This window comes from Gracilinanus agilis, chromosome 2 (assembly GCF_016433145.1).
Source record: "Gracilinanus agilis isolate LMUSP501 chromosome 2, AgileGrace, whole genome shotgun sequence".
Taxonomy (NCBI): Eukaryota; Metazoa; Chordata; class Mammalia; order Didelphimorphia; family Didelphidae; genus Gracilinanus; species Gracilinanus agilis.
This window is the reverse complement of record NC_058131.1, coordinates 174,065,955-174,084,777: the sequence shown is the minus strand read 5'-3', so window position 1 is coordinate 174,084,777 and position 18,823 is coordinate 174,065,955. Positions and strand designations below refer to the sequence as shown.

General features: G+C 36.8%; 1 protein-coding gene across 1 annotated transcript in view; it reads left to right on the top strand.

Moving 5' to 3' along the window:
* The window catches only part of UNC5D (unc-5 netrin receptor D), a 376,103-nt gene that overhangs the window by 295,392 nt on the left and 61,888 nt on the right, over nucleotides 1-18,823 (top strand). The window contains exons 12-13 of the mRNA XM_044659544.1: nucleotides 8,899-9,067; nucleotides 14,318-14,545. Coding sequence (XP_044515479.1) covers nucleotides 8,899-9,067; nucleotides 14,318-14,545 — 397 coding nt within the window. The remainder of the gene's footprint in view (nucleotides 1-8,898; nucleotides 9,068-14,317; nucleotides 14,546-18,823) is intronic.

Genomic DNA, 18,823 nt, shown 5'->3' with positions numbered 1-18,823 from the left:
ACTCCCAGATTACAATTCCCTTCTCTGCTTGACATTTCCCAAAGAATGTTGTGCCCCCCATTAGGATATAAACTCCTCAAGAACAACTATCTTGCTTTTTCATCGGTGTCCACAGTGCTTGGCACATAAGAAGCTTAATAAGTACTTTCTGTTTACTCATTCAGTCAATTGCTACCTTTCCTTCTATGTAGAAGACTATAGGTGACCTGGAATCTTAATCCTTGAGCAGCAGTCATCAGGGTTTAGACTCAGGAACAGCCTCAGTGTATTTAAAATTCATTGTTATCTATGCTTCCAGACCAAACCTTTTCCCCATCTAACTAATGGAATAGAATGGCTTGATAAAAGGAAGGCATTGACTTCAGTTGTCTCTAATGGGTGTCCCAAGCTAATATCCCAATATATTAATGAGTGGGTGGCATAAGCAAAAGGGCTGACTAGAGGACAGATTAGGGCACAAACTAATTTTACATCAAAGTAGTCTTGCCATGCCCTTTGGCATATGTTTAAACTTGGCACAATCCACTTCAGAAGCCCGCCTTCTTATTTATTGCTCTATAGCCAAGCATAGTAGATAGAGCAATGGACTTGGAAGCAGGAAGATCCTAGCTCTACTCCTGCCCCACGCATCCCATAGTTATATGACTGGCTCTGGGTAAGTCACTTAACCTTCCTCTATTTCAATTTTCTCATCTGTAAAATGGTGATAATATTGGCAGGTTGAGTGAGGATCAGATTATATAGGCTATATATACATATCCTTACACATTATATATAACCTATATAAATCTAATCTGCACATATATTATACACACACATATATCATTTTGTACACTTGAAGGTTATATAAGTGCCAGCTATTTTTTTAAACCCTTAACTTCTGTGTATTGGCTCTTAGGTGGAAGAGTGGTAAGGGTGGGCAATGGGAGTCAAGTGACTTGCCTAGGGTCAAACAGCTGGGAAGTGTCTGAGGCCAGATTTGAACCTAGGACCTCCCATCTCTATGCCTAACTCTCAATCCACTGAGCTACCCAGTGCCAACTATTATTATTGCCCACTGCTGAAGGTATAACTATAAAGTTTTCCTTAAGAACTAGAGGGATATGTCATTCAACTCCAAAGCATGTTTAATTGTCTATTAATTAGGTATAATGTAAGGCATTGGAAATAATGAAGTACATTTAATTCAGTATATGTAAAGACATAAAATTAAGGAAAGCTAATGTTAAATCTCCTCTACCACTTTCTTGCCCTGATCCGATTTCATTTATCCTTCCTCCTCTTTTCCCTTCATCGCCTCGTCCAAAAACAAATATCTGAATGAATAAATGAATAAGATCTCCTTCCTTAAGACTCAAATAACTAAGTAAAAATTATGATAAGCTCATGCAGAAGTCTTTAGTAAACTTCTGTGAGCAATAACATCTTCAGAATCCAAACAAGTTGAACTACTGCACACTCACACAAGAAAAGAATGCTAAATTTGGAGTCAAATGACTTAAAATAAAATCCTGGTTTTATCATTTCATACCTGTGTGACTTTGGGTAAACCACTTTATCTTTGTTGGCCTCAGCATCCTCTTCTGTAAAATGAAAGGGCTAGACCTAATATCTTCAAATGAGATAGTATTTACAAAACAGCAAAGTGGCTGGCACATTTTAGGTGCTTAATAAATGCTTTTTTACCTCCCTCACACTTCCTCTAAGGTCTTTTCCAGCTATATCTGTCATCCTATAACTTCATACAGTATTATCTTAATGGAGCTTATCCAAATTTTCTAAATGGAATGCATAGTTTAAGTAAATGTTCTGGTTTGAGTTAAAAAATAGTTGAACCAGAAAAATTTGAGGTTTCTACAAAACTGACACTAGAGAAAAATTCTTATAAGTATAAAGAGAAGGCAGTAGGAAAACAGCTAAAACTCAGTGTCTACTTTTGGACTTCTAGTGGGAGGATAAGAATTGCTGTCTTTCTTGAACTCCTCCCTGTCCTCCCCCATACCCAGGTTGTTGACTAAGTAAAGCTTCCATCCAACTGCCTTCTATTAAAATATGATTTAATTACATATTGACCTGGAGTTTGACATTGTAAAATGATCATTAATCCCTTGTCTTAATTTTCTGAATGATCTGCTGAGTAAAAGTGATCATACCAACATTAATCTATAATATAGACCATATAATATATAAGGAGGAAAGGAAGGAGGAGTAATTACCTAGTGCAGTAAGGCAAAAGCAATTGGGGCAAAACAGGTCTGGAATTTAGTAACTGATTCTTCTGCCTGGAGAAGATGATAGCTTATGGGTCAGCAGCAATATCTAGAATCTTAAGCTGATACAAAATCAACTTGGATGCCCTTCCAGATGTGCCTTTTTTGAGCAGTTACTATCCTAAAGCTAGCCCTGTAAAAGGGCATGTTTTTCACCATGACTACCCTGCAGAATATTCCTGGACCTACATATATGAATTACATCACTTTTACAACATAACTCAGTCCATCATTTCTTTATCATTCTTCATTCCCAATAGGATTAGCCTTAGATAGATGGGAAGCAGATAATTTCCTTCCTTCAAGTCATGCTTTTTAAATTTAGGCAAGTTTCCCTCCCTATTCCATCTTGAAATATACCTCTCCTCACTGGCCTTATCATAGGACCCAAAATTATTTTAATTACTCACCCTTGTGTGTGTGTGTGTGTGTGTGTGTGTTTGTTTATTTAACCCTTACCCCTTCCACCTTTTAATCAATACTATGTATTGGTTCCAAGGTAGAAGAGTGATAAGGGCTAGGCAATGAGGGTTAAGTGACTTGCCCAGGGTCATACAGCTAGGAAATGTCAGATCAAATGTGAACCCAGGACTTCCTATCTCTAGACCTGGCTCTCAGTCCATTGAACTACCCAGCTGTCCCATCCTTGAGGTTTCAGAAATAAAATAAAAATAAGGATCAAACCTATGATTTCAGTGATATGGGCATTACCTTAACTGGGAACTACCAATTCAGGCTACCATCTTCTCTGAAAAGTCACCTAGAGCCCTTAGAGATTAAGTGACTTCTCATAGTCATATAGTACAAAACTTTTAGTGCACTGTTAAGCTGTAATAGCTTTAAGGCATTTAACCCCCTCTCTGTCAGAGGCAACTTAGTCACAGGTCCATATGGCTTCATACCTAGTTATCTATGCACGGTGTAATATTTTCTTTCAAAAGGGATTGTTGAGGGGGCAGCTGGGTAGCTCAGTGGAGTGAGAGTCAGGCCTAGAGACAGGAGGTCCTAGGTTCAAACTCAGCCTCAGCCACTTCCCAGCTGTGTGACCCTGGGCAAGTCACTTGACCCCCATTGCCCACCCTTACCAATCTTCCACCTATGAGAGACAATACACCGAAGTACAAGGGTTTAAAAAAAAAGGGGGGATTGTTGAAATCTGATTAGACTAGATGAAAAAGGAAACAAAAACAAGAAGCTTCACTTGGGCTCAAAAAACTTGGGCCCTAATTATCTAAGCCTTTCAGAATCCTCATTCTGTAACTTAAGGCAAATCATTTAAATGTTCCAAGTCGCTTTATTCCACCTATAAAATATAATAATGTTTCCCTGGCCCTACCTGACAGGGTTGGTATAAAAACCATAGACAAATTATATGATAGTGCTTTGTAAATCATAAAAGGTCTTTTATAAGATATAAATAGTTTTACTTTTGGTACTGATAGTCCCAGTACTAGTGTTTTCATTAGTAGTAATAGCAACAACAGTATGCCTGGGAAGATATAAAATATGAAGGCATTATCAACAACTGACATTAGTCTATCATATTAGCCCAAACTAGAAATTGGAATGGACCTCAAGACAGTTATTTGGGGGGGGGGGAAAGGGAGGGCTGTTACATTTTCATAGGGAAAATACACTTGTCTTATTCATTAATGCTTAAAAATGGATCAGGTAATTGGGGATCAGGAATTCTAGCTAGTTCCTGTTTTTAGGAACACCTAAAGGAGCGAGACTTAGAACCCTGCAATTGGACACTTTGGGCAAAAGATGACTTGCAGAAGGATAGTGAGTATCTGGAGGGTCCCACTTAGACAAGAAGGGAATGATCTGTAAAGAGAAATGAAGGAACAATTAAACAATACACAATAGCGCAAAACCCTTTACATAGTAGACACTTAAGGTTTGTAATTAAGTCGAATTGTGCATCTTTTGCCAGCTTCATAATTTTTCCTAGTGTTGTCCTTGTCTCAGAATACTGGTATCCACAAAGTGTAACAAATGTGAGCTTTTCTGCAGCACCAGTACTTCCCATAGGCCTTCACAAACATGTTATTCTGGCACTTACATTTTTAAAATGGAGAAAGGCAGGTATAGGAACACAAAGCAATTTACTTCAGGACATTCAGCAACTCAGTGAGGGCCAGTATTTGAATTACAGATCCTTCCCAGCCTAGCCTTTAAGAAATCAAAACAGTTTCAGCAAGGTTGGCTTTATATTAATTCTAGCTTTTAGAATCTAGAATTTATGTAGCCAGGACTTCTTACTGGGTCTAGAACAATTCTCCTTCCCATAAACATTGCATCCTATAGACTGGATTACTGTAACATTCCGGTATGGTCATGGATGCTTTGGATTTGGCTTCAGAAGATATGGGTGCAAATTCTGATACTGCTACTCAATTTGACCTCAGGAAGGTATTTAATCTCCCTGGGGGTTCAGTTTCCTTTTCTGTAAAACTAGACTATAAAATTCTTTAAGATTCCTGAGGGATAGCTAGGTAACACAGTGGATAAAGTTCCAGGTCTAGAGTTGGGAGAATGAGATTTTAAATGTGGCCTCAGACACTGCCTAGCTTTGTAACCCTGAGCAAGTCACTTAACCCTAGTTGTTTTGTCCTTTCCACTGTTCTGCTTTGGAACCCATACTTAGTATCAATTCTAAGACAAGTGATAGGTTTAAAAAATAAAAAGATTCCTTCCAGTGCTAGGTAATAGGATGTATGATCTCTAGTATAATAGGGGAGAATTTAAAATTCTAAGACTTTTGGAACATTATAAGAGGGTTGTTAGTTCATAGATATTAGTGATTCAATCTATAACAATCACAGAAAGCTTACACAAATTTTGTTCTTTTTTCCCCACCATGTTGAGAAAAAGCATACCATCCCAACTAGGGTTTTCATGTATTAAATAAAATTTTATTTTTTAAGATTTACATGTTGAATATTTATATTCTTTTTTAAAATATAATTTATATTTTATGTTTTCAAAAATATTCTTCCATGGTTACATGACCCATGTTGTCACCATCCCCCTTCCCAGAGCTGACAAACAATTCCACTAAGTTATACATATATTATCACTCGATACCTATTTCCATATTGTTCATTTTTGTAATGAAGTAATCTTTTAAAATAAAACCCCCAAATTACATACCCATATGAACAGATGATAAATCATATGTTTTCTTCTGCATTTCTTCTCCAACCATTAAGTAATATTTTAAATGTTTTTTAAATCCTTTCTTTTATAAATTTTCATTTTTGCTTTTGTACAGTTAGGTATTTTTATCTCAGATTTTCAAACTGTGTAGCACAAAAGCATGCGCATGACTCTATGTACATTGTTTAGAATCTGAATTGGGATCCATAAATTTGGTCTTGGGGCTGCTATTGTTTTTACTTTCCTTGAGAAAGTCTAGGTTCTCTTTTAGCCTGAAGTTATTAAGCATGTTAACTTTTCCCAGATATTTGAAACATGGTTATATCTCATGGCTATATTATTTTCTTCACTGATGCAGATTGTGATTCCTCTGTGCCTTCTTAGGGAATCACAAGTTCCCTGGCCTGACAATAAAACTCACCTGATGGCCAGCCTTCCTTCAGGTGACAAGTTTCTTTGTTCTGAGCGAGGCCAGTCCTTGGACAACGGCCACATTTTCTGCCACCAGGCCTACCTTCAGAGTATTCCCACCTTATTTGGACTAGTCAGAGTTTGTGTGTTGCTGGCAGGTCCTTCAGGAGCTCAGGGTCACCTGAAAGCCACAGTAAGGCATCCAGGCAGAACCCCTTGAAGGAAGCATGAACAGAGAAGTAAGACGCCGCAGAGTCTATTACAGCAGGAGAGTCTGAATCAGGCATTTCGGGTTTTGTTCTCCACATTTTGATTGACTTCTCTGTGACCTTATGCTTGAAACACCTGCCTCCACAGGTGTGTGATGAGTGTTAATTAATATTTGTAAAGCCCTCTGATTGCCACAGATAGAAGGAGGTAGGAAAGGGCAAATTATCATTAATCATGGAAAAATGGAGAGATTATGTTTTGTTCCTTCATTGGAGACTCTACACCCACTCACATTATTTTCACTGTAGGGGGATTAGATATAAATCTTGATTTACTTACTTTGCACTTATGGAAATAGCCAGTATCTGCTTTATGCAAAGCTCCCATCCCATGCTTTGCTTAATACCCAATATGTACTGCCTCTGACTCCTAATGCTGTTTAAGTTATTACAGAAAGGAGTCTTGCTATTCACAATGAGTGTGAGAGTTCATCTAATTAGCTGATTTCAGTTCATTTGGCATTAAATAATTCCCCAAATTCCCATATGTTTGAACAATATGTTCAACAAGGGGGATGATTCTCTGAAAGCAATTAAATAGTTCTTTTAGGAGAGCTTGTCATCGGTCACTCACAAGCATCCCTGCTATTCCTGTACGTGATGAATGCAGGCACCAATTACACAGAAACCGCTTAACCCTCTCTAATGGCCCCTGGCAGTGGTCCACGGCTGCTGCCGCATGCTGGTTATAGCTCACATTTAAATTTTACGTTTTTCAAACCTCGAGCACATTGTTCTAAGCCATTCATGGAGACTTCCCAATGGCTAATGGGCCACTTTCCAAACCCCCTCTTGCCTGCCCACCTCCAGTCCCCACGAAAAAACCTTTGTTTTTGCCCTTCCGCTCCAAAAGCATGACTTACTTCCTTCGGTGAATCATCACCTGTGGCTCCTCTTAATCTCTGGATCACAGTGGCTGAAAGTCAATGCAAGATGGCTTCCAGCTTCACCTGTACTTTGCTCCCAGCATGGGTAGGAAGCGTCAAAGTTGGGGCTGTAGTTAACTTTAAGTAAACTTGAATGCCTTTGTGTCCGTGCAGGGTATACAGCTTTGTGAGTCAGGAGTGAAAGCGTTTGCATCAGTTGTGGATGTGATAGCTGCCATAGGCTAGAGATGATGCACCTGCTGAGTTAAATATCTTAAGTTTGCTACAGCTGCAAATCAGAGATAATAAGATACAAGGGCAACTGCTAACACGTGGTGGGGAGAGTGGAAGAAAGGAGAAAAAGAGAGCATTAGAACAGAATGATTACAAAAATACTTTAGAGGTTAAACTTTTAATCTATTTTATGAGCTTCTATAAAAGCTGTTAGGCTTTTTGAAAACAGTGAGACACACTGAAATGCGTTGAAATTGAATTGCTTTGTTATCAAGGAGGTGACTTTTTCCATCACTGGTGACTTATTTGGATGTTCATAATTGGTGGTTTGGAAAAAGTCCTGGATTTGGAGTCACAGGATCTGTGTTCAGATCCTGGCTCTAACATCAAAAACTTGTGTCATCTTGAGCAAGTCACATAAACTCTCTGGGCCTCAGTTTCATCATTTGTAAAATGAGTAGGTTGTACAAGATCACCTGTAGATTCCTTCCTAGCTGTAGATGCGTGATCCTACAATGTCGGAAGTGAAAATTAGGAAACAATATTTAATCAGTTCTCATACTGTTCTTTTCATGCAAGAGCCTCGGAATATTTATTAACTATACCCCATTGTAAACCTCTATTTTACAAATAAAGATAAGACAAAGAAAGATAAAATAGATTATCCAAGACCACCTAGCCAGGCACTGGGGAAAAGGAGGAGAAAGAACACCCCAGGGTCCTCCCCCTAATTACTGTACTGGAAGTCACAATTCCCTTCTGAGGGATAAGAAATTAGAGAAAAGAAAAGGAGAAATGAAGTAGGGACTCATTCAGTGAGGTGGATTTTTTTTCCCTTCTGTTAACCGTCATTTTCTTTCATCTGTCTCATGACTCTGCATTCCCATTATGAATTATTCACAATAAAGAGAATAAAATAAAAAAAATGTGAACACCAGGTTTGTGTGGGATGACATTAAATTTAGACACCAAACGAGGGAGATTTGAAAGATCTATATTCATGCATTTGAAAATGCATATTTATAACTATCTGCTGTGCTGTCAATATGTATAACCTATGTATTTGTGAATTGGCAGAAAATATATTTTCAAAATGAGGGAAGTTAATACTCAATCTGCACATAGCTGAAGGGCTGTTTTGTTATGTAATAAGTTATTGTCATTATTTACTACTATGAAAATATTGTCAATAGTATGATTGGGAGGAAAGAATCTGGTGGCAACATTGTCGGCATCAGCTGTTTTCATCATGTTTAAACATCTGGACTTGGGTGTTCCATCAGCAAGAATCTTGCATTGCAGTTGGGAGAGGGGTCTTGGTGGTTCTTCCCCCTGCCCCTATCCTTTCTCCAACTCTGCATTGTACATATTAGAAAGCATTTGTCAGTCTCCCCTTTGTCCAGACCCTGGGTTTGAAATGTGGGCTTTAGCTCACTATGTAGGCATAAACTGTTAAGAGCCGTGTCCTGCTGTTCTACAGCAAAACTGCTAGGAGTAAATAGAATTATTTGCATGTGTGTCACCCACCTTCTGGGCTGTGAGCAGTGCAGCAAACTTGGTTTATGTTCAACCCTCAAGTATCACTCCTCTTTCCCCGACCCTACTTGTTGAGACCTGTCTCTGCCATGCCTAACTCATCCTTCTTTTTGGCTCATGTTTCCTCTTTTCCTCCAAATGTAACCAAAGCCTCCAGCCAGATGGATCAGAAGTACTCCTGAGTCCTGAAGTCACCTGCGGGCCCTCAGACATGGTAGTCACCACTCCCTTTGCTTTGACCATACCTCACTGTGCTGATGTCAGTTCTGAAAACTGGAATATTCATTTGAAGAAGAGGACCCAGCAGGGCAAGTGGGAGGTGAGATCAAGTGTTCTTTTTTCAAAACAATAGTATAGAAGTACGGGATGAGGAGATAACTTAAACTTCATTACTATTCTCATGAAACAGTGGAGTAATTTGTAAACATTTCTTTCTTTTGGGGGTCATATGCAATATAAACCCTTCAAAATACAGTCAACTCTTACATCTCCATGATCATGGAAAAGAAAAGAGTTACATTTAGACAACCACTCAGATATGGACCTCTTTGTGCCCTCTCCTGTTGGACTTATATTTGGGCACTCTGTGGGAGACAATAAACAATCCTCAAACAATAATTTATAAAAACTCCTTTTGTTTTAGTTTTGGAGTGAATTAGGAAATTGACTACATAAACCCACAGATTAAAATCCACTCTAAGTAATGCATGGTAGTACTGTGTTGTTTTCTAATGTTGGATATGTCCTAAACTTTAGCCTAAACTCTCTTTTAAACTACCTCTACAATCTTTTATTTGGTGAAATCATCAGTTTAATGATCATTTCTGTAAAGATGACTCCAAGATCTTTATATCAATCGATCCATTGATAGATTTGAGCACATAGTATGTGCCAAGCATTGTGCTAGGCAATAAGCAGTATAAAGACTGAAACACTTCGTTCTCATAGGAATCTAATGGAGCAAATAGTAAATGCACACATTTGTACATTTGTGCAAACATGTATACATATGTGCTTTAAATTTATACTCTGTGCAACATAGAGTATAAATTTAAAGTGAATAAATATAAATGTGTGAGATGTTAATTAAAAAGTAGTTTGAGAGAGGGGACACTAGCAGCTGGGGGATCACAAAAGGATTCATGTAGAAGATGGTCCTAACTTGCATCTTAAAGGAAATGAGAGACACTTACAAAGATATGTAATCCAAGTATGGGATGTAACTAATACAAAGGCATAGAGGTGGGAGATGAAATGTTGAGTATGAGGAAAGGCAAAAAGGCAATATTGACCAGATGTAAGAATAATGAAAGAAGTGTACTGTTCACATGAGGCTGAAAAATAGTTGGAATTAAGTTGTTAAAAGCTTTAGAAGCTAAATAGAAGAGTTCATATTTTATCCTTGAGGCAATGGGAAACTGGATTTGTTTGAGAGGGAGGTGCAATATGGTCAGATTTACACCTACAGAAAATTACTTTGGAAACAGTTTATATAGTAGATATAATAGAGATTTGAGGCAAAGAGATCAATTAGGTGACTTCATTTGGGTAAGTGTGATTAAAGTCTAAAATGAGTTTATAACTGTGTGAGTAGAGAGAAGGGGTTGAATTCATGAGATATTCTGAAGAGAGCACTGGCAAGATTTAGAAGCTATTTAGATATATGTGGAGTGGAGAGTCAATGATAATGCTGAAGTTATGGACCTGAAAGACTGTAAATATAAAGTGATAACCTTTGACAGAAAAGGAAATTTAGAAGAAGGGTGAGTTTTGTGGGAAAAATAATGATTTCATCTTTGAATGTACTGCTTTATAGTTGTCCATGGGATATCCAATTTGAAGTGTCCAATAGACAAATGGTGTTGTAGGACTAAAGGTCAAGAAAGATAATGGAGATGGATAGGTATCAATATAGATGATACAGGGATAGATATATCTAAGGGTTATCTGCATAGATGTGATGGTTAAATCTAAGTGAGCTGACAAGGATACCAAAAGAGAATAGAGAAGGAGAAAATTAGGCATGCAATGGAAACTTGGGGAAGAGTCAGTTAGAAAGTGTGAAATAGATGATGTAACCAACAAAGGATACTAAGGACTGGTCACATTGTTTGGAAGTAGATCAGGATAGAGTAGTACTACAAAATACAGAAAGGAGGTTTTCAACAACAGTATCAAAATGTCAAATGTAAAAGATAGAGGAGTGGGGATAGAGAAAAGATGTGTGTGTGTGCATGTGTGTATTCATATACATACATCTTTTTTATCTATCATTCTATCATCTGTCTCTTTGATCTCTACCATGGTTACTACCCTGAGTACCAATCTTTCAAAAGACTCTTGGACTTTTTGAACTGAATTTCCCATAGATATCTCAAATTCAGCAGATCCAAAACAGAATGAAAGCATTATTTCCTCACCAAATTCAAACAACCCCCAAACTTCTCTATTTCTGTTGAGGGCTCCAGAATCCTTATACTCTCCTCAAGGTTCACAATCTTCTTTTATCCTTGATTCCTTACTCTCTCTGACACTACCTACATAATCAATGAATTCCAAAATCTTACTGTTTCTGTCACAGTAACTTTTGGATGTGCCCACTTTTGTTCTCTCATGTAGCCCTCTTCCAATTCATCACCTATTGCCAGAATTGTTGCAATAGCCTCTTCTAATTGACCTCCCTCACTGAAATATCACCTGCCCTCAAATCCATCCTCCACACAGCTGTCAAAGTGATCTCCCTAATGGTATGAATGTCATTCCCTACTCATTAAACTCTAGTTTCTCTTGTATGATCTCTAAGATCAAATACAAATTCCTCTGTTTGGCATTTAAATCCCTTCAGAGCCTACCTTACCAGCCTTGTTACACATTACTTACCTTCACAGAATATGTGATCCTGCTAATCTCCCCTTCTCGATGTTCCATGCACTTCTTCTCCCTCTATATATTCTCCCTCGTTCCCCATGTCTGTTTTTGATCATTCACTCCTTATACCAAATGCCAAATGTAAAAGATAGAGGAGTGTTTATGCCTTCGGTTCCATCTCTGAATCCTATTTTTTTTAAAGATTTCCTTCGTGTTCCACCTTCTGCATGAAACATTTCCTGATCCACCCAATTGCTCCTGACTTTTCATACACAATACATAATTACTTATATATATATATATATATATTATTTATAACTTTTATAAGTACATGTCTCAATAACTAATGAAGACATCCCAAGACCCTAAAACAAAGAGCCTTGAGAACAAAAATGTTTCTATCCCAGTGCCCAGATGCAGCCTGGCAACTGTTCCTGTAGATGCTGCTGCCACAGCTCCTGAAGACCTAGAAAAGAAAGTTCTTGACACCAAAGTCCTTGGCAATGTTAAATGGCTCAACATCTGTCACTGATATGATTTTATCAGTAGAAAAGACATCAAAGTGGTATTGCCATCTGCCTCGCTCCTGTACTCAAAGGACCATGGGGCCTTTCCATCTGATTTACAGCAGAAATGTTCCATATATGTTGACTTCTCCATTAGAATATGAGCTCCTTGAGAGCAGGGCCTGTCTTACTCTTCTTTTTATGTATCCCAAGAGATTAACACAAGATTTTTCACATAATAAGTACTTAATAAATGCCATCCATCCATTCATTATCCACTGCATCCTATCCCCAAATATAAGCTTCTTGAAGGCAGGGGTTATTTATTTATTTTTGTATTCAAAATGCAATAGCACAGTGCCTGGACCATATCATAGATGTAACGAATGGTTAGTAATAGGTTGAGTGGTATATATGTTCATATAAGCTATTTCTTAATTCTAAGTCTTGGCCCTCTTGGTTTCATTATATTCTTGTTATTGGCAAGGAAACACAACGTGGAAAATATACATGTAGGTTAAATCTGTGTTTGTAGTGAACAAAAAATTCTTATTTAGTCATTTAAAAATGCCTGACAAAAAGAAGGGGGAAAGGATAAAAAACAGAAAGAAAGGGCTATACTAGGTAGCTAAAAATAGGAAACAGGCATGGTAGAATTATCAACATCAATATCATTATTCTTAGAAAACTTAGGTCTGTGATTTCCCTGTGTGATTGGATTATTTTCACAACTTTATGCAATCAACTATCATTAAAGTGCTATAATTCTCACTTTGGAACACAGTACCCAGCTTCCACCTGAATTAGGAGATTACTTTGAGAAGCTTTCAGAAGAGGATGGATAAAAAGACTATCAACAAACAAAAAACTAAACAAAACAAAATAAGCTCATGTTCACATCTTCAGGTGAAAAAGAACCTTTCTAGCATTACAGCTATCTCCTGATTCAGTGTTTTGCTTCCTGAAGTCCTACATACATCCCATTCCCAGTTTCTCATTGTCATTACATTTGAAAGAAGTTTCCCAGGAGAGTGAATTTTATGAATTTCATTAACAGATTAGGTAGTAGAATATATCTTGGAGAGAATACCATTTTGAAGAACAGTGTGAAACAAGGGCACCAGATTTTAAGTCAGAGGGACCAGTTTAAAAGTGTGGCTCAGTTACTCATTCTCTGTGTGACCTTGCATGAGTTACTTCTCCATCTTTGGGCTTCAGTTTCTTTCTCCATAAAATGTGGTAGACAGGTTCAATAATCTCTCCTGTACTTTTCAAGTCTCAGTCGTACAATCTCTTTGAATCTTAGCCCTGCTATTTTTATTGTAGGTGTGACTTTGAACACATCATGTTAACATTTTGAGACTCTGTTTACTCATCTGTTAAATAAGAGGCTAGGGTGGTCTGCATAATCACAGTCTCAATTAAGCTCTAAATCTTGTGGCTTTATGTGAAAATTCATTTAAAAATATTTTCTCTACTTTTTACCAGCTTAGTTTCTCTTTTCTTCTTTCACTGGCTTATTATTTCCCTTTTGTTTGTTTTGAAGTTTTTGTTGTTAAGGGAGATGGCATTGGAGTTCTGTTTTTCCATTGCTAGCAAATTGTAAATAGCTAAAAGCTAAGTGGTGAAATATAACAGGGGAAACTAGTCAGACTGTGTATTTAATGGTGCCTCATGAACGGTTCTGTTATACTGAAGGGCAAAAACAACCGGTAATGAAAACGTACATTACCTTGATGGACCCTAAATAAATAAATAAATAAATAAATAAACAAACAAATAAATAAATAAATGAATGAATGAATGAATAAATAAATAAATGGAAAAGGTTGTCAGAAGCAGACCAATGTAAAGATTTCCCCTACTGACTTTGATGTTCAAGACAATTTCTGAACTTGACATTGAAAAAAATTAACTAGGGATACTAGGACATTCAAAATGACACTGAAATTGCTTACACTTTGTTATTATTACTTATTAAGTAGAAATTCAATGTCCCGTACATAACCATAACTACAGCTGCTGATTAAAGTAGTTATCATGATTGATGAAAGATCTGTATTAAGCATCAAGCCAATTAGAACAATATAAATATTCTGGGGGCAAAATGTAGACTTGTAGAATGAATCTTAAGCAGCATGTCAATTATAAGTTGAAAGAGTTCTTGTTAGTGTGTGTGTTTTCTTCCTTAACAGGAGGTGATGTCAGTGGAGGATGAATCGACTTCCTGCTATTGCCTCTTGGACCCCTTTGCATGCCACGTCCTCCTGGACAGCTTTGGGACATATGCACTCGCTGGAGAACCCATCACCGATTGTGCTGTAAAGCAACTCAAGGTGGCCGTCTTCGGCTGTATGTCCTGCAACTCCCTGGATTACAACTTGAGAGTCTACTGTGTGGACAACACCCCCTGTGCATTCCAGGTTAGACTTTGTCTCCTGTCCTTCCATTGTCTTCATAACAATGAGTGATTTTAGGTCACTTGAAAAATTGAATAAGTGAACATTCATTTATTCATTCAGCAAACATTTGCAACCCCAATGCTTAGAAATTAAAAAAAAAATAGGTAAGATATGGTCAAGAAACTTAAGGTTTAGGGGGCAGCCGGGTGGCTCAGTGGATTGAGAGCCAGGCCCAGAGATGAGAAGTTCTGGATTCAAATCTGAAATCAGATGCTTTCTAGCTGTGTGACCCTGGGCAAGTCACTTAACCCCCATTGCCTAGCCCTTACTGCTTTTCTGTCTTGGAACCAATACCCAGTATTGATTCTAAGATGGAAGATAAGAATTAAAAAAAAAAAAAGAAAGAAAGAAACTAATGGTTTTGGGAAGAGGTAAGACATATGCAGAAATAAATATAATAAGCTGTTTTATATAGTGACATGTCAGAAATACAAAAACAAAATCCATAATCCAAAATCCATTCCTGGAATGAAATCAGGGAAAATTTCACAAATGAGATGATGTCTGAGTTGTAAAAAATGTAAAAAAATGTTTAAGGATGTAAAAAATGGTTAAGAATTTAATAGGTGAAGTGGAAGGAGGACAATATAAGCATAGGGAATTGTGAATATTGATAAATTTTATTGAGTACGTATTAAATTATACATGTGTGTCAATGCATAAATATACATATATAAACATGTATACATAAGTACTTAAATATATATGTAAATTTCTATGAGTATACATTTAGATATATATTATATACATCTGTACATATATGTATGTGTATATATAAAATATATGTTTATACTATTATATGTAGACATGAACATACAATGTGTACACACACACACACACATATATATATATATATATACACACATATAACTATCCACACCTATATTTATATATAGGCACCTAAATATAGAAGCATATATATGTATTTGTGTGTGTATATATTTTTATATATTTATTCTCATTTATTTGTGTATTCAGCCATTTATTTATGTACATATTTATATACATATGTATATATATATTTGTACCTACATAGAAGTATATACAAATACATATACACAGACATAGACACATATATATTCATATGTATGCAGAGCTTTGTCCAAGGTCCTGAATTTAGAGGACATTAACCATACACCTTCAGAAGAGTAAAAACTATAACAGTTATCAAAATAAACCAAGAATAATTGTTTAAAATTGGAAGCTGTCATGTAGAAGGTTAGGCTAAGTGCATCCCTTACCCTCAGCACCCATCTCCTTAGATCAGTGGTTCCCAGACTTTTTCAGCCTACTGCCCACTTTCCAGAAAAAATATTACTTAGCCCCCTGGAAATTAATTTTTAAAAAATTTTAATAGCAATTAATAGGAATGATAAATGCATCTGTGGCCATCACAGCCTCCCCTGGATCGCTGCAGCACCCACCAGGGGGCAGTAGCACCCATTTTGGGAATGACTGCCTTAGATCATAGCATCCACAGCAGTGATCTCCAAACCATCATCATTCACATCTTTCTGTCTCCCTCCTAATCCCTGGTCTATCTCTCCTTGGCCCAGCTTGAAGGTTTACTCCCTCCCACATGTCCCAGGGTCAATTTGCAGTACTCCTATAGTCTGGTAAAAACTCAGACACAAATGAACATGACAAGGGAGGGATGGGTTCAGGGACAGGGTGTGTATGTTTGTGTGTGTTTGTGTGCATCCACCCATGTTTTCACACATATGTATATGTATTTTTCTAATTATAAGCCTCTGTATGGAGTAGAGCAAAGAAGAGGTAACTAAGCCTACAGGTTTTAATTAAATATCACAAATTGTGACCATAGCTAAAGTCATTTTATGCGCTGAACCGAGCAATGGACAAGGATTCATTTTCATCTATGTCATTTTTAATCACGTAAGATTCATATTAAATGAACAACTCATAGAAAACAAAGGCTTGATAATAGTTCCAAAGTTAATATGAAAATATTTGTGCACATTTAGCCTTACCTTCTTCTGTATTCCTATTATTTTAGGCTTGGCTCATTAAGTTTATCACAAAGAATGTTTATTCAATCTCTGACTCTTAAGACATTGAGCTAGAAAACACATTTACCAATTGAAATGAGACAGCACCTGAACATTGAGCAGGAGTAAATGAAGATGATGTATTTTGGATTATCCAAAATTGCTCCTTCCCACCCTCCTTAATCTCAATGCTCCCCCGCTCCCCCTACCCTTTCTTTTCCAGGCTTGTATAGGAAAGAAGTATTAATTTCTCTTTTTTTCAGTGATTGGCATGTATATCTCTAACAAAGGTACAGTTTCATACCTTAGAGAAATTCAAAATAATATTATAGGTTTTTCTATACCTTTATTATCTTGAAACTACCATTTTCCTATATTATTCTTCAAAATTTAGAATCTAAAGATAATTGTGGAAAGATGGAGTACTCAGTACTTAGTAAGTACTTAGTGAGTAGGTACCTCAGTGAAGTAGGCAGTGAGTGCTTGCTGAAAAATTAGAATGATTCACAGATCATGTTGGAGTCAACATCATCAAAAATATCTTGCATAGCCACCATGAAGAAACTGTTAAAAGCTTCTTTCCAATATAAAAGGAAAATTAAAAGATTTAAATTGATGCTGTAAAAAAATTCTCTGAAGAAATTCTTTCTCAATTTAGATGCCCTTCTTCTGACTTTTGTGGCCATCAGGCATCTGTTTGCATATCTAGAGTTCTTAGAGACCTACTAGGGAAATTTTCCATTTTGCCATTTTTAAAAACAATGGTTTAAGGCAGAGACCAAACGCAGAAAATCATGACCTTTTTTTTTTTAATTCAAAAATTTTAAATAGTATTCTCACTGACCAGAGATAGCCAAGTAGAATCTAAGCTAGCTTTATTCTTAATAAATTGCCAATATCCCTCAATCAAGGCTACCAGTTATTAACCATCTTTAGAATTAATGTACTGCCAGGGAACTTGTAGTAATGAGAACTTGAAAATAGTTTTTTCTTCTCACTATCAATTAACTTATTAAAATATTAGTACCAGTTTAGCTAGCACTAGGAAACATAATTTGCTCCTTAATCAGAATATACGCATCTTAATCTCTTTTAAAAGTATTATTATTATTACTTTTGCTAATAATAATAACTTTTACAATGCTAGTAATCAAATAATCAACAAGCATTTATTGAAAATTTACTCTGTTCTAGGTACTATGTATGCTAAGGGTTGAAGTTATAAAGAAAAAGCAAAAGCAGTCCCTATCATCATGGCACTTATATTCTGATGGAGGAGACATAAATAAGTCAAAATATACAAGATTAATGTAGAGAGATACAAGGAAACAAGCACTCATTAAGCACTTATATGCCAGGCACAATGCTAAGCACTTTAAAAATATTATGTGCACAACCTTAGCTGGAGGGGTCCTAGACCAGTGAGTTTTGTAGCTGTGGTTCCATCTCATTTAATCCTCATAATAACCCTGTGAGGTAGGTGCTTCAGAGAAAATAGAAAATAACCTTAGAGGGAAAAAGGCTAGAAACTTGAAATGAGGAGCTGAGGCAGCTTCTATTGAGTTGTTAGGTGGCACCGGAGCTGAGTCTTGCAAGAAATCAAGGATTCTAAGAGTCAGAGATGGAGAGTGACAATATTCTAATCATAGGAAACAGCCAATGACAAGGAATGGAAACTGGAAATGCTGTGTCCTGTGAGGGGTAGAGCAATTAGGCAAGTAAGACTGGATCAGAGGATGCACTGAAGGCCATAAAATATAAAAAGTTAAGAAAACTAAGGAGACAGGTTGCAAAGAGTTTTAAATGTCAAACTTTATCCTGGAAATTATAAGGATCCAATAAATTTTATTAAGTAGGGGATAACATGGACAGATTTAGGTTTTAGCATCTTTATGGAGAATGGATTAGATGGGGGAGGAAGTTGAGACTGTGAAACCAATTAAAAGTCTAGTTTAATAGTCCAGGGGAGAAGTGAAGTGCTGAATTAAGGTGGTAACTATGTGATTAGAAAAGAATGTATGAAACTGATGTAGAGAATGAAATTTGGCAAAAGATTAGATGTCATGGACACTCACATCATTAGGGAATAGAGTGAATGACAATATTGAAACATGGTTTCACAAGGATATGAGATGAAGAAAGAAGGAACTAATTGAATGATTCTCTCTCTCTCTCTCTCTCTCTCTCTCTCTCTCTCTCTCTCTCTCTCTCTCTCTCTCTCTCTCTCCCT